At 39.7% G+C, this 16777-nt stretch overlaps 1 protein-coding gene across 1 annotated transcript; it reads left to right on the top strand.

Moving 5' to 3' along the window:
• The first annotated feature begins 124 nt into the window (after positions 1–124).
• LOC124275164 (high affinity choline transporter 1-like) lies at positions 125–3662 on the top strand. Its single transcript, XM_046710663.1, has 3 exons — positions 125–215; positions 455–672; positions 2759–3662. Exons 1-3 carry the CDS (start codon positions 143–145, stop codon positions 3236–3238), a joined length of 771 nt encoding a protein of 256 aa, XP_046566619.1. The 5' UTR covers positions 125–142; the 3' UTR covers positions 3239–3662.
• Positions 3663–16777: the final 13115 nt, after the last annotated feature.

The following is a 16777-nucleotide window of genomic DNA, read 5'->3' as shown; positions in this document are numbered from 1 at the left end:
AAGTATTTTACTGCCTTGACCAGAAGTTCAAAGCGAACAATTTTAATATGAAAATCAAATTATGAACGTCAATGTTTATTTCAGGAGCTATATCAGCGGGCACTTGCCTGTCGAACCCCCCGAGCAGGCTAGGTCGTCCACCATGATTGCCGGCATCTTCTGCCTGCTGCTGTCGGTTCCACCGGCAATTATCGGCGTCGCTGGAGCAGCAGCTGGTAAGCAGTTATTTCGAGTATTTTCTAATCTGTGACGAATTTAACTGATATACATGCAACTCATTGCCATAACGTTACCTCCTCCACCGTGGATAAACTGCAGATGTTACTTCAGACCAGAAATACCATAGAGGTCACACCGCTTTTCTTGAACTACGACACGGTTAAGAGAATGGGATCTTGAGGTTAGCATCTCCTAATGAATTCTTTAATACCTCGATATCCTGATGATGGTACAGATTGGAACGCTACGTCGTACACTGGAGAAGTCCCGATCCCCCCAAGCCAGATGGGAATGATCCTTCCCCTGTCTCTCCAGTATCTGTGCCCCACCCCCGTCGCCGTCGTTGGTCTGGGTGCCGTCTCCGCTGCAGTCATGTCCTCTACAGACTCTACTGTTCTCGTCACCTCGTCAGTCTTCACCAAGAATATCTACAAGACTCTCATTCGCACTAGGGTAAGCTTTAACATTGACGTGGATGGTACTCTAAATATCATACCATTAGACTGAAGCTGAATAACGGCAATGCAAAGTATGAATGAATACCAGGATGTTATTTGGATATGTATAGTTCTATAATTTGAAAAGTTAAAAACAGTTACTCTCCCCAGTTAAAACTTCTAGGGCCGAAACCCGTCAGTTTAAAGGCACTACCGGTATATGACACTTCACTTCTCTAAAAATAAATAATGCATTTTTCTCAAAAATAGTAACTATCAGCCCCCAGGGGGGCGAACATATAATTTATTAAAACCAATACATAAATACGTGTTTACATTACAATATTAAAATGAAAAAGTTGGAATGAATTAATGCAACGTTGCATTAAATCGACTCTCACGTCCTCTACACGCTGAACTTTTTAAGCGAACCCCATAGAGTTATATCCCTTGGAGCGCTCTTTACGAATGTCCTCAGCACAACTTGTCATTGAAACCAGTCCGGCAAACACCGACAACACTGCATGCGAAAGTTTTCGATGTACGGAGCAATTGTTTCCATTCCATATGTGGCATGTGTTCTCTGTCTGGAAGCTGTTTCAATTATAGATTTCAGGCAAGTCGTAAGGGATAATAAGTCTTTTATTGCATCAATAGGAAGCTAAAGTGAGTGCATATGCCCCAATATATATAATATAGGCCACAATATTGCCTTCAAGTAATAGTGAGGTAAGAGACATATTAAGTTGTACCAGTATTAAGGGGCGTATGTATGCTTAAATTAGTCCCTTTCTATGGTGTGTTCCGAATGAATAATGGCAACTGCGGAGTTTTCTAATACCCTTGGTATAATGACCATATCGATAACAAGGTGTTTGAGAAGACTCCGCAGTTACCGTTATTCAACTAGAACAAATTTCTGAAGAGTGAATTCTCCGCCAGGAAAGTTTTGGACAAAATGTACTCTTCATGTTGTACTCTCGGTTGACGTGCTGTGACATTCGTGACCAGAGCTACAGATAAAACTTTTGGGGTCATTGAGTTATGTACTCGCTTGTGTTATCCTGGGTGTCCTAATTTTCCTTTGATTAACCAAATAAATTGTACCCACCTCACTCAAACTTCATTGGATATTTTGCCATTTTTCATTACTTGTAAAAATATATTTAAATTTTGTTGGTGTTGGTTTACGTGTTTGTGTTATATATATATATATATATATATATATATATATATATAGTTGATCTGTAATAAGAGAAACGATAAAAAAGACTGCAAGTTTCCAAGTTCATGTGCTGAAATAGAACCTCTCAATATTTCTCAGTTATTTTATCCATCTACCGGTACGCAAACTAAGCTTTGACATTTGTGTGTGTACACATGTAAGTAAGCCATTAAACAGCTGATTGAAAAACAAATATAATCTGAAGTTATCTCCCTTGGACCCCAGAAGGTTTCGTTGAATGTTATCGAAATACAGCTTGGCCAAGCAAACAAGGTCTCGATAATAAACTACATTTCCATATATCCGTTTGATATATATATTGGAACATATTTACAATTGAGAGTTGACTTTTCACTTAACGTTAACCACATAGAAATTTAGAAAATTGACGTCACAGCGTTACAATACCTTGGAACATTTTAACACCCTTTTGGTCATGTGCTTTCGTTGCTTTAGGTTGATGGCAGTCTCTATAGTCTTTTAAATTAGTTTCAACTGTCTCCAGATCGACATCTTCGTCCTGATAATCCATGTTTCCTTAACTCAGAATATCATTTAAGACATTCGAATTCATGTCAAAAACAGTCTTAATGTTTCCTAGATGATGCTTACATCGTTTTTAAGTTTATGCATCCATAAATGTCCCAAAAGTCGTTATTAAATGTAGATTAATTTATGTACATATCCAGACCATGACGTCAGAATGCAATGACGTCATACTATTTTGATGACAAAACTGCAGTGAACGTAAAGGCACATATCTGGAGCGATGTTGTAGGTAAGATGGTCGAGTTCACAGCATGTTCTGCACTCCCAAACATGATCTAAACAGACTTCTTCAAAATGTTGTGATTTCATTTACTGAATCGCGTTGCAGGCTTCTCCTCGAGAAATGATGTGGGTAATGAGACTGGCTATCATTGTGGCCGGAACACTAGCTACCATACTGGCCATTGTGGGGAAGAGCGTCTACGGTCTGTTCGTCCTCTCCTCCGACCTCATGTACGTCATCCTCTTCCCCCAGTTTATCAGCGTCATGTACTCGAAAACCGTTAACGCCTACGGGTCTCTAGTTGGCTTCATCATAGGATTTGTAGTCCGCATAGGGGCTGGGGAGCCTCTCATCAACCTCCCGATCTTCATCACCTTCCCATTCTATACAGAGACAGACGGTCAGAGGTTCCCCTACAGAACCTTCATCTGTGTCATCACGTTCGGTGTCATATACTGCGTGTCTCGGTTGGCGGATGTCTTGTTTGACAAAGGAATTCTTCCGCAAAAGTTCGATGTTTTAAAACGGCCAAGGAACATACCACATGGTGAGGCTGCAGAGGTTGAAGAGATGCTTGACAAATAATCAACGTCTCACACATCAGACGGTGGTGCGTTTGAGACCAGCGTTGAAGCAAAACTGTTCCAAGAATTAACAATGTTTGCAATTTTAAGATGCTATACATTTTTATTACACATACTTAGACAGAGGCCATACCCGGATTACAGTGTATTCATTACTATGATGAATGTTATAATTAGATTTGTATTCAAGTTGAATTGAATTTACAGGCAGCACATTGTTTATCAAATCCTTGAAATTTTCGTGTATGTTATGTACATAATTTGTTATTTGACAGTGAATGTCCTAATTCTCTTACAGTACATACTGATGTAAATGAAATGTAAATGTACAGTGTAGATGCGCATACATCTGTAGATATAAATGAATCCATTTAAATATGTACATAATAGATTTATTACACCTTTGAATACATGCAGTAACTCTATATTTTCGTGGTTTTCTGTACAGTGGATATTGCAATGACTATATATGTCGGCAGTGGCATTGCCTTGTTGCTATAGTGATCACTGGATGGTTCCAGGGGCATGGAAGGATCAACAAGTATCACGAGAGACATTACATTCTTCTGGACTCATCTCTGCCTCTCAAATATTATTAAGGTAATTAACAACCTGGGACATATTTTTGAAGTAGCACTACCTGTAAAATGTATGTCTACATGTTATATCAACTGTAGGAATAGCGGATGAGTGAGTGAGTATGGTTTTACGCCGCATTTCGTAATAGCGAATGGCACCAAGAGGCTGGGACTACTTGACCCTTATACACCCGATGTCTACCATACATATATTTTTCACCACATTTGTGTCTATTATGCCCAATGGGATCTGTGTCATCAAATCCCCTGACTGGCTTTTCTCTGATGTTGGTAGTACATGTTCAAAATTGTAACTGTATATTGAGGTTAATGTCAGATACGCATTGGGCATCTGAAATGGGCTTTCTTGCCGTCTTGTCGTCTGGTACTCCGTACTATGATCCGATACCCGTGCTTCAAACAGTTCAAAATTACCATTGAGGTGTTCGGTAAGCTAAATACGTTGTTCACTGGTGCTTCGGGGCCCATGGGTTCATGTACCCTCGATGGTACATCAGCCTATGTCCCCCTCGAGACCAGTGGACAACTTCTAAAGTCGCTCAGATGAACGAATTATGTACGTCTAGATGGACCTATTTAATGGTGGAATAACATCTGGGATTCTCAAACAAATACTCATGATATACTCTGAATTGTAACATCGGCTGTGCTTTTTGTAGAGATTTATGATGGCTGTGGAAAGGGTTTGTAAATTTCTTTTGAAAAATATCAGATAGGATGTTCAAAACTCCACCACCAATATGACTTGCATCTATGGCCAGTTGGAAAGTTTCAAATATGTCACTGTTAGTATGTATGGAATTTCCTTCTTCAAGGCTTCAAGCCTTTTTTATTCATCTGGTGGAAATGTTGTTTCACAGGCACAACATCACATGCATCTACACCATGATACATTAAACTGTACGGCCGGGTTTAAAGGAGAATGCTAGACAATTGCAATACGTTGCTGGGTGAAAGATAAAGTCATCAGAAACATGTACCCCAATTTTTATTTCAAAAATAGGGTTTATTATGTTTTTATCGCGAAAACAGTTTCTGTTATCTGAGCTTCGGCCATTATGCATATTCCGCTGGAACTAACGGGACCTTTCAGCTCGTGACGTCATATGTGACTAGCGTCCGCCATATTGCCAAATTACAAGCGCTACAGTAATACATATCGTGTTGTTTCTGTCGTTTTTGTAAATGGTACGATGGTGTATTCCGTTGCCTGGGGATGCACGGAACCATCAAACAATGGAAAGAGCCACCATTTCTTCCGTTTTCCAATTAACGAGACAGATTTAGGCAGGAGAAATGCTCCGATCATTCCTGTCGGACGCATATGAAAGAGACATGCACACATGATCAATGGATCCATAGCCACCATTTCTTCCTTTTTCCTGAAAGTTTGTTCAATGACCATTGATTTAGGTGAAAAGAAATGCACCCCATCATTCCGAGTCAGACGCATATGAAAGAGCTGCATCCGCCTCTGCATGGGGTATGGAAATCTCAAAGCTAGGCTGACGAAGGAAGAGGTACCCACGAGATTCATTTATACTCAATCATTCCCTGTTACAACTTACTGTCAGTGGTATTTTTAACATAAATTAAATCAAGTCCGATTGCCAGTCGAATTGCCCCTGCTACAAATTGCCCCAGCAGATTTGGTCAAATTGCCCCAGGGGGTAGTCAGAATGCCCCAATTTATTTACAATGATTAAATATAGGCCATAAATGCATAGTTTTGTCAACTTTGATATTAAGTTCTTCATATAAAAGTATATACATAGTTATGAGTTTACTAATGGAACATTTATCAGAAATATTACTTCCTAATAACTTTTATATGAACATAATATCAAAGTTGACAAAAACATTTACGGCATATATTTAATCATTTTTAAATAAATTTGACCAAATCAGAATGAATGACCAAATTTGCTGGGGCATTTTGTAGCTGGGGCAGTTCGACTGGTACCCATGAGATATATATTATCAAAATCAGTAAGAGATTTCACATGAGCTTGAAAATGTTTCGCTATAACGTTCTCTTCGGTTTGGAGCCCTAAATGCTGCAGTCTACCCGAAACATTGCCGAATACAACGGCAAATCATGAAGTACTTGTTGCTTTCATTGTTTTCCATTTTGTCCAATTACGCACGTTGGCATCAGACTCACTATTTGTCAGTAGTGTGTGCGGTGAAAGTTGTTCTGTATTCTCATTGGCTGACAAGATGTCATTCTAAGGCTATGACCGAGTACCATAACTATTTCCATAACCAAACACTGGGGAAACATACATTGTCCTGACTAGTATTTTATAATTCACCAGTTTTCGGGGAATAACTTATCTGCGTCGCGAATATTATCTCTGCTCGACCAGGCTGGGATCTTGTATGGAGACTTGATACGTTATTAATGAGAACTAGGATCCTAATTTTTTTCAACAAAATAATTTCAGTGTAATTTTTGTAGCAGATAATTTCTATTTTCCCCCGTGTGAAGCATAATTATTTTGTTTTTAAATCCCAGACACCCTACAGTCACCCATTTGACACAAAAGGAACTGCAATCACATTTTTTTTAAAGTTCTTAGGGACTGGTCATATATTTATAGGGGTGGGTTTGCTGGTTGGAACTGTATCACATTTTGCTGACAAATAGTATTCTTGTTAAATGATATGGTCTATTTTAAAATTTATTTTGACCTCAAGCAGTGCCTCCGTTTCGCTTGATTCTTCTTCTTCATCTTCACTGGAAGATTGTCTTGCAAGATGTAAAATCCGATCGTATTGATACGGTCTAACATCCATTTCAGAAATGATATCAGGAACATCTTTTACTGCTTCAGAATCCGTGGACACTGTTAAGTTGTGAGGTAAACTCAAAGAGGAAGCCATCAGCAACAGGCACATATGACGTCATGCCACGTTACACCCCCTCTGCTCATTAACTGTCGGTTGTTTCCGTAAAAGGCGGAAATACGAGTACGTTTTTTTGTGTTTTTATTGCTATTTTACAAACTTTTTGTTCAATTTTAATCACGGAAGGTGACTTTTAGAATATCCTTTACAATATATCAAAAGTTTTGTTTTCGTTCGTATTCTCCTTAGAATAATGTTCAGAGAATGGCGGAACAAGTTTAATCTGCCTTGAAAGATCAAATGATTTATCACATGTTTAGGTAATTTCTACATCAGCATGCATTTTATCATGTTTTTATCCAAGACTCTCTCCGTTTTCTTTCTTCCTCAGCTTCAGTGTCTTAAGTCGAATGTCTCACTCGAATTCTAATTCCTTTAAAGCTAAAATGTCAGTCTTCCCCTCAATCAAGCATCATCTGCCAAACTTTTTTCCCCAACAAGGGATGTGATCAAAGTGTTCTTGACATCGGCCATGATTGTTATTTCACACGATATAAAAAATTCGAACCCGCACGAGCCCCCAATTTCTGTTATGTGTTGATTCTTAAGTTCATACCAATGTAGAACTCAGCCCAGAAAAGAACTTGGTGTTAAGCCAACAAATAACATATGGGATGTATATGGGACAGGGATACAGCACTTGTCATAGATGGATGTGCCCTTTTGCAACAAATGCAGTGGCCAAAGGTTGGATTGCTTCAAGATATATGCTCATCATTCTGTCAAATAGTTTCAGCAAAAGCAAAGAACAGTCCTTCAGTTCATGTGGTTTTTGATAGCTATGAGGTTATAACCACAAAAGAACCCGAACAGAAACGTCGTCGTCTCCAAAGATCTTCAGTTGCTGATTTCGAAGTCGAAGACACAACCCCAGTTCCATCTGATAAAAGTGGCTTCCTATCAAACAGACACAACAAGCAGGCGCTTGTCTACCTGATGGCAGAACACCTGAATGATTTCAATATCAGCGTACAGCATGCTGGTGATGAAGGCGATGCAGATGTTGTGATTGTTAAGCAAGCACTGACAACGGCCCTAGAGCATCCTGTTTGTGTGTGTTCAGATGACACAGATGTTCTGGTACTACTGCTCTACCACTGTACTGATATGCATCAGGATATTTTTATGAAGACAAAAACACTCATATATTCTGTCACAAGAGGGCGACAATCATTAGGTCCCAATATGTGCCAATGTCTTCCATTCATCCATGCTATGTCAGGTTGTGATACGACATCAGCATTCTTTGGCATGGGCAAAGTCAAACACTTCAAACTTATACAGCAGTCGGAGGAACTTCAAGGAGAAGTAAAGGTGTTTGGAAACACAGCCACACCAAAAGAAACTATTGCTGCAATTGGAGAGACATATGTGTCCTTCTTATATCAAGGAGAAAACCGACCTCTGGATGAAGTGCGGTACCTCAATATCATCTCGTCAAAATATGTCCCATTAGTGAAGATGCCTCCAACTAGCCGAGCATGCTACTTTCACTGTTTGAGGGTCCACCATCAAGTAGCTACATGGAAACAACTACAGACTGTATTGGATAGGGATAGGTTTGGATTCAAATCAGTCGATGGTGTTGTTGTGCCAACGATAACAGATAAACCAGCTGCTCCTGACGACCTCCTGCGTGAAGTCCGGTGTTCCTGCAGTAAACAAGAGGAGGTATCCTGCACCTCGTGCAGCTGTGTGAAGAGACGAATGCTATGCAGCATCCACTGTAAATGTTCTGGGAACTGTTTGAATCCTCCTCCAACAGTCTGCCTGGATTCTGATGATGAGACATAGAGTAACTCCATGGAAAGTCAAATAACCTTGTTACACTATTGGTAAGCACAAGATTAAATGTTTTTGCTGATGTATCTGATGTTATTAAAATTTACATCATGTACAATGTAAATTACAGATGAGTTTCAAATATGTAGTTATAAGCAATTGGCCAAAAACTGACATTAATCAATTCAATAATTGATTCAAAATCCTTACAGTTTTAATTACCCAAGTGACACAAAGATTGTGCTAAAACCAAGATGTGATTGAATACAATTTTAGGACATTATTTACGTATTTTCTCATCTTATTTTAGGATTTTGCCCCTAAATGATAATTTCCCCAAGGTTGATTTTGGTTGTGTATGCCATGGTGAACAAGTACCCTATTTGGGTTCATTTAGTCATAAAATTTGCTTGTTATACTAAATGTAATTCTTTTCCAAAATATTTAACGATTTTCTCATCTTTTTTTAGGATTTTGGCCCAAAATGACCATTTCCCCAAGGTTGATTTTGGTTGGGTTTTCCATGGTGAACAAGTACCCTATTTGGGTTCATTTAGTCATAAAATTTGCTTGTTATACTAAATGTAATTCTTTTCCAAAATATTTAACGATTTTCTCATCTTTTTTTAGGATTTTGGCCCAAAATGACCATTTCCCCAAGGTTGATTTTGGTTGGGTTTTCCATGGTGAACAAGTACCCTATTTGGGTTCATTTAGTCATAAAATTTGCTTGTTATACTAAATGTCCAGGTTTCATACAATTTCTACTGGACTAACAATATATTTTCTGAAATTAACTAAGTCTACAAACTCATACAAATCAAGACATAGTTGATACAATGGCAGTATACAATAGTGAGTGAGTGAGTTTAGGTTTACGCCGCATTTAGCAATATCACGGCGGGGGACACCAGAAATGAGCTTCACACGTTGCACCCAGTATAAAATAGAATGGTCGTACAAATCTAAAAGATTTAAAGCACAAAAGTGATAATGGCAACATAGCACTCTCCCCTTTCGGGAAAGACATTTTGAAAATAGTAAAAACCTTCTTTGGTAATTAAAGTAGCATTTAATTTGATGAAATGTCAATGGATTGTCATCAGTGTTCACTTGAATAGAAAACAAAGCAATACGAAGACATAAAGTAGTAGAACCAAAGTACACTTGAATAGAAAACAAAGCAGTACGAAGACATACAGTAACAGTAGGCAGCATAATACCAAAGCAGTGGCTTTTTAAAAGAAATAAAGACGATGATGATATTCTCTCACTGCAACAGTAGCCAACTTTCCAAGATAGGCCAAGGCTGAGTATCCAGGGTCAGAATGATCTCCAGGATTTACACGTACCACTACCTCTCATTGACTATCGACATATTCAATGAATTACACTTGGAACATTGTTACACAATGAATAATTACACTGCCACTTCACAATATGGTCACATTGATGATAGAACACTGTCATGGATTTGGATAAATACCCCCTTCTGAGTTACCTCTCAATTAAGCAAACTAATCTTGAGCCAATATGTAAAGTAAAGCACTTTAAGTAATGACATGGAATTATTATGTTTTATAATAATATGCTGAAGGCTGCAGTGTTGGGGAGCCTTCATATTCTCCGGAAAGTTCTTGGTGGGTTCGACTAGGCAGCGTTTCCTGGGAGAAGTCCCATTTGCTCTCTTAGCTGCGTGTAGAGGGGGCAAGGGCCCTGAGCTGATGATGAGCCTTACCAGCCTGACTGTGCCAGGATCACCAGAACCCTCTCTGCTGCATTTTCATCTTAATCTGTAAAACATAATAATTCCACAGCTTTTAAGCGTGCCAAGGTTGTTGGACAAAATCTGAAATTTGAGATTAATTTTGGTGATGGTAATGTACTGCTGGACGGTACACCGAAGAGTAAACCAGGTGAAATCCTTCACCAAGTCTGTCCAGAGTCGGTCATTTGTGGGGAAGCTTTCTGAGAAACCATTGCATCGTGTGTACATGCAGTGCGGAGAGTGGAAGGTCGCGGGTCGCGGGTTCGATCCCCGACCGGGTCATACCAAAAGACGTTAAAATATGGTACTTGTTGGTCCCTGCCTGGAGCTCGGCATTAATGGGTACAACAAGGACTGGTCGGCTCGGAGTCAGTATAATGTGTCTGAGTGGGGTATTCATGCTTCACTGCGGCATGGTATCTCAGTGGGCTAGCACTATAAAACCAGCCAAGTCTGGGCTAGTACAAGCAGGCGCACATACACATACACATGCATGCACGTCGTCATATGAGCGAAATATTCTCAAGCACGACGTTAAACCCAATTTCACCTCACCTCACCTCACCTCACATGCAGTGCGTGGAACAGAATAGCACTCCCTTCGACGCCTTCGCGTCTTAAATGTGAACTGTGGGCTTTCTTTTTGATGCTCAGGACCAGTCATTTCCCACTCGTAATCGCCTTCATATTCTCCGGAAAGTTTTTGGTGGGTTCGACTAGGCAGCGTTTCCTGGGAGAAGTCCCATTCGCTCGCTGGGCTGCGTGTAGAGGGGCGAGGGCCCTGAGCTGATGATGAGCCTTACCAGCCTGACCGTGCCAGGATCACCCGAACCCTCTCTGCTGCATATTATTTTGTAATCTGTAAAACATAATAATGCTGATTTGTAGTTGCTGTCATATTTATAGTATGCGTATAAATACGTTTTTGTCGGGAACATTTTTCGGAATCTGTTATGAGAGAGTATATCGAGTTTTAGATTTGCATGGATATTACACGTTTCACATATTCCAAGTGATGATACAGCTCTTTCCTGTGCTGGTGTCACAGATGGCATTATGTGGAATAATTTATGTTGATTGCACCAGCCTACTCATTAAACAACAAAGATTAGGCCTTAAGTAAATTCTGTTTAATATCTATTAAGGTGACATTAATTACTATTGAGCCACTACAATGATGCGAACTGACAGAACATAAACAGGGTGTAATTGAATTAATCGCGACAGAGAAGACACATGCAGACCTGCGTGACAACTGGAAACACGGCAAGAGTGCAAGGAGTGTATACATATCAACTGCCTCATTTAATAAAACTAGGACGTTTCTGCTAAGGTTGATAACCCAATTAAACCTTGCACACACGAGATGGAATAATTAAATGACATTGTTTGCATTTTATAAAATGGAGAAATTAGAGATAATTTCATGTTTATTCAGCTTTCACTTCATTCTGGATTAATTACACAAAGTACGAGGTGACATCTGGGACTGAGACATCATGGTAAACCTATTCCTCTCACCAGACATTATACAAAGTACGAGGTGACATCTGGGACTGAGACACCATGGTGAACCTATTCCTCTCACCAGACATTATACAAAGTACGAGGTGAGATCTGGGAGTGAGATCATGGTGAACCTATTCCTCTCGGCAGACATTATACAAAGTACGAGGTGAGATCTGAGACCATGGTAAACCATCTCACCAGACATTATACTATTCCTCTCACCAGACATTATACAAAGTACGAGGTGAGATCTGGGAGTGAGACACCATGGTGAACCTATTCCTCTCACCAGACATTATACAAAGTACGAGGTGAGATCTGGGAGTGAGACACCATGGTAAACCTATTCCTCTCGACAGACATTATACAAAGTACGAGGTGAGATCTGGGAGTGAGACATCATGGTAAACCTATTCCTCTCACCATGGTAAACCAGACATTATACAAAGTACGAGGTGAGATCTGGGAGTGAGACATCATGGTAAACCTATTCCTCTCACCAGACATTATACAAAGTACGAGGTGAGATCTGGGAGTGAGACACCATGGTGAACCTATTCCTCTCGACAGACATTATACAAAGTACGAGGTGAGAACTGGGACTGAGACACCATGGTGAACCTATTCCTCTCACCAGACATTATACAAAATACGAGGTGAGATCTGGGACTGAGACACCATGGTAAACCTATTCCTCTCGACAGACATTATACAAAGTACGAGGTGAGATCTGGGAGTGAGACACAATGGTAAATGTTAACAATGTTTACGTTTCGAGTCTGTAATGTTAACAGCTGAGGCACTTTCATGCCGGAAACAGAATTGAGACATTTGCGCTGGCAGTTATTTGGTTACAAAAAGTGTCATCACTTTTACGTTGTCATTACATACATTGCCGAGGGGGACAGGTGAACCATCTGATTGTCATTACCTACATTGTCGCGGGGGACAGGTGAACCATCTGATTGTCATTACATACATTGCCGCGGGGGATAGGTGAACCAACTGATTGTCATTACATACATTGCCGCGGGGGATAGGTGAACCATCTGATTGTCATTACATACATTGCCGCGGGGGACAGGTGAACCATCTGATTGTCATTACATACATTGCCGCGGGGGACAGGTGAACCAACTGATTGTCATTACATACATTGCCGCGGGGGACAGGTGAACCATCTGATTGTCATTACATACATTGCCGCGGAGGACAGGTGAACCATCTGATTGTTGATGGATACATAACGTCGACTCGTGAAATGAAATGGATAGTATGTTATATCTTATGTCTCGACTTTCATACACAGGAGAGAGTTACTTTTAGAAAATAATTTTCTGACATTTCTGATGATAGAAGTAGATAGAAAGCCCTTTCCACATCCATAAGAAATCTCTGCTAAACGCAGAGACGAATGTACAACTGTGACTATATCATGAGCATATAGTTGTTTCAGCAGTAATACAGCTGTACGATGTTGTTTCTATACAAATTGATTGGGACCGGACAATACCTAATCTATTTGTCGATAATAATTTTTTTTTCGCTGCTTCATATGACAATCCAGAATTGGTACACATGACATCTGTTTTGTTTATCATGAAAGATCTTGAAAAGAAAACAAATAATTATGTTACATGCATGTACATGCAATTTACAGATAATTACAGATAGATGTTATATAATGGTACTTTTTACGGTTGGTTTGCGGTTGTATATTGCCAATTTAATACATCCGCTTTTCATAATTGGCGTTGATACAGATCGCCAGATTATTATAAATTGGACTCCTTTTGAGGTTTATTAGAGCTTAGCCTTTCCTGCTTGCATATTACAATTACCCAACAAAATATCGCTTTGACATATATACCTGGTCTGATTCCGGGCTGAAACTAATATTTATGTCATAATAACAGTAGCATAAATTGAAGTATTGCTTAAATCTATAGAGGGGGAAACGATATTCCTCGCAAATACATTTTCCTTGTCTTGATGTCATTGAAGATCCGGGTTATAATTGATCTTCAGCAACCCATGCTTGTAAGAGACGACTAACAGGATCGGGTGGTCCGGCTTAGCTGACTTGGTTGACACGTGTCATCGTATCCCAGTTACGTTGATCGATGTTCATGCTGTTGATCATTAGATTGTCTGGTCCAGACTTGATTATTTACAGACCGACTCGGCGTTAAACAACCATCCACAAACCAACTACTTATGATTGAACCATTGGTCCGTCCAACCCACACACACGTACGGCAGAAAGGTGCCAAATATCTCCTCAATTGCACTTTTGGTTTTCTTAGGAGTCAGAAGGAGTCTGCAGTGCAAGTCTGTGTCCCACCAGGCAGAGAGGGTGGGGGGGGCTGTGCTATCGCTTCATCTGTGGGATGACTCGGTTCCTCCTTCACTCTCACTGGAGCCACTTCATCCTGAAAGAAGAATTATTACAGTTTAACCGACAGCTAAAATGTCTAAAGTGATATTTGAAATGTAGCATGATTAATTGATCATGATACACTGTTGAAACGTTTTTACCATTTTGAATTTCAATCATTTTATGTAATAATATAATATTCAGAAACAAATTAAGATGAAGATTTGTTGTTTGAAACACCTTTTTCTGTGGAATTTTTGTTTTTAATTTTTAAAGCATTAATTAATTAATTACATTGAACAGTATTTTAATTATTCAATTGTTGAACTGTTTATTTGCCTTGTTTGCTTCTGCCATCTTGATCGCATTCATGGTCAGGGCACTGAATACAAGAAGACGGTTGGCTTCATTGTGGTAGGGTAGTGATCGAAACCTGGGGTCAAGGGCAGTTGCTTCCTGTTGATGTCAGGCTCAGTATATCTGGTCTTCAGATCTTTGACAATTGCCGACTTCACAGACTTGACAAGGCCAGAATCACTTTCAGTGACAGCCATGATTTCAGAATAAGCTCCTTTAATGGTAGCATCAAGGAAACTGTGGTCACTTTCTCTGAACAGAGGATTGTTGTTATTGTCTTCAATGGTCGAAGAACATTTACCGCATCTTCTACTGCGCTGACATCTTCCTCTGACAGAGTAACAAGGGTGTCTGCATTTTTCCTGATATCCTTCACTGTGAGAGTGGCAAAGATTGCAGCTTGCTGCTCGAGATATCGCTGAAGCATGTCGTAGCTAGAATTCCATCTCGTAGACCATGGCTCCTAGTATGGTGATCTACCTTCAGTTGGTGGCGATCTATAGCCCATTTTTATATTGTGTTGTCCCCTATAGTTAAAATGTTTTAGATTCAATTACTAGTTTTACATACATATCTGTGATATTCTAGTTGCTTTACTGTCCTTTGTCGGCAGGTTTTATAATCTCTCTATATATTCTATTTCAATGTCAAGTGTTCTCGTCACGATATGGCTGAAATATTGCCGATGTGACGTTAAATAATAACTCACTCACTCACTCACTCACTCACATCTCGTGGAAACATCTTGGATCAGTTTGTGATCGGGCAATTCAAAAAGTAACTGTTTTGACCTGAGAACAGATGCAGCATATGAGCTTCTGTGAAAGAATGAAACTATTCTTCTCACTCTCCCCAAAATTCTGGACATCTGCGGCACCTGCATGGCTTTTTGGCTTGCTATGTTAATTGTGTGCGCAAAGCACCTTGAGGTGCAAATCTCGACTGCTTTACAGCACTAACAATATTGCTAGCATTGTCTGTGCTAATGGCAATCTGAGAAAATTTGCCTAAGTTCCATTCGTCAACAGCTGATTCCAGTATATTAGCCAGGTTTGCCCCAGTGTGGCTCTCTTGTAATGTTCGTGTTTGAAGTACCGGGTTTTCAAGTTGCCAGTCTTCGTTAACATAGTGAGCCGTGATGGTAATATAACTCTCGGTGGAACGTGAGGTCCAACCATCAGTGGTGACAGCCATTGATGATGCACGAGCAATACTTCCCATCACACTTGATTTTACTGTCTTGTACATTTCAGGTATCACATAATTCGTGAAGTGGGTTCTCGATGGGATTTCATATCTCGGTTCAAGTGTGTGGATGAGGTACTTGAAACCGATGTTCTCTACAACTGAATAAGGTCCATCGCAATAAATGTACCAATTCCATTTGTTATTGCTTGCGCCCGTGTCGAACGAGACGACAGTTTGGTCTTGAAAGCCTCACTAAGTCTAAGTTGACCTGCTAACGATGTGCGTTTCTAATCGTCAGAAATGTTTAAAGGTTTTGAACATTTTGATTGTCCATAATCATTGCAATCAATATCGGGGTGATGTCGCCGAAGACGTGTGGATATGTTAGTTGTGCTCCCCATGTACCTGATTCGCAGGTAACACAGACGACAGACGGTCTCGTCTTTTTAAACAAGTTTCTTACCGTCAATGTATTCAATTGGAAAACCAAATGCTTGCCAAACAGAAGATTTGAATGAAGCCGGGGTTTTTCGACTTCACATTTGATTTCGCTGCTTACCAGTCCGTCTTCAGTCATTGTTTTGACAGCTCAAAAAGCACATGGCATCTGACAGTGAACTTGAGCTTGACATTCGCAGTTATGCGATCTGATTGGTCATTCATTTTAACAGCCACCAATGAGCAAACAGCATGGCTGTGTACTTTCGTTTTCCTGGAAAGGCGTGTTTGTGTGAAGTATTTCGAGTCATGGTTTCATGCAGAACATTTTATCATTAACAATTTTTGTCAAATTATTAATAACACAAGCTTTATTGATTGCTATGAAAAGTAGTATATTCAGATGATAGGTATGCTTTATCGTTTGATGGAAAATATTTATGATCATAAACGTTTTGTCACTGAAAACAAGGCTGAATATTTTCGGAACGTATAGTAAAAACATTTGAGCGATTACAGCAGTTTTGTGCCAAACGTCGATCTAATTTGCACACCAGAGACAGATATAGACACTCTCAGGTAAGATGCGTTTATTCAATTCAATCTTAACAA

This window comes from Haliotis rubra, unplaced genomic scaffold, assembly GCF_003918875.1.
Source record: "Haliotis rubra isolate DU_JTF1 unplaced genomic scaffold, ASM391887v1 Scf199, whole genome shotgun sequence".
NCBI classification, from domain to species: domain Eukaryota; kingdom Metazoa; phylum Mollusca; class Gastropoda; order Lepetellida; family Haliotidae; genus Haliotis; species Haliotis rubra.
This window is presented reverse-complemented; position numbering and strand designations above follow the sequence as displayed.

Bases quoted from the DNA above. Each gene is read 5' to 3' on its own strand.
- LOC124275164 (XM_046710663.1), top strand. From the start codon at position 143: ATGATTGCCGGCATCTTCTGCCTGCTGCTGTCGGTTCCACCGGCAATT. The intron at 216-454 runs GTAAGCAGTTAT...ATGATGGTACAG, and splicing joins CGTCGCTGGAGCAGCAGCTG to ATTGGAACGCTACGTCGTAC. The intron at 673-2,758 runs GTAAGCTTTAAC...ATCGCGTTGCAG, and splicing joins AGACTCTCATTCGCACTAGG to GCTTCTCCTCGAGAAATGAT.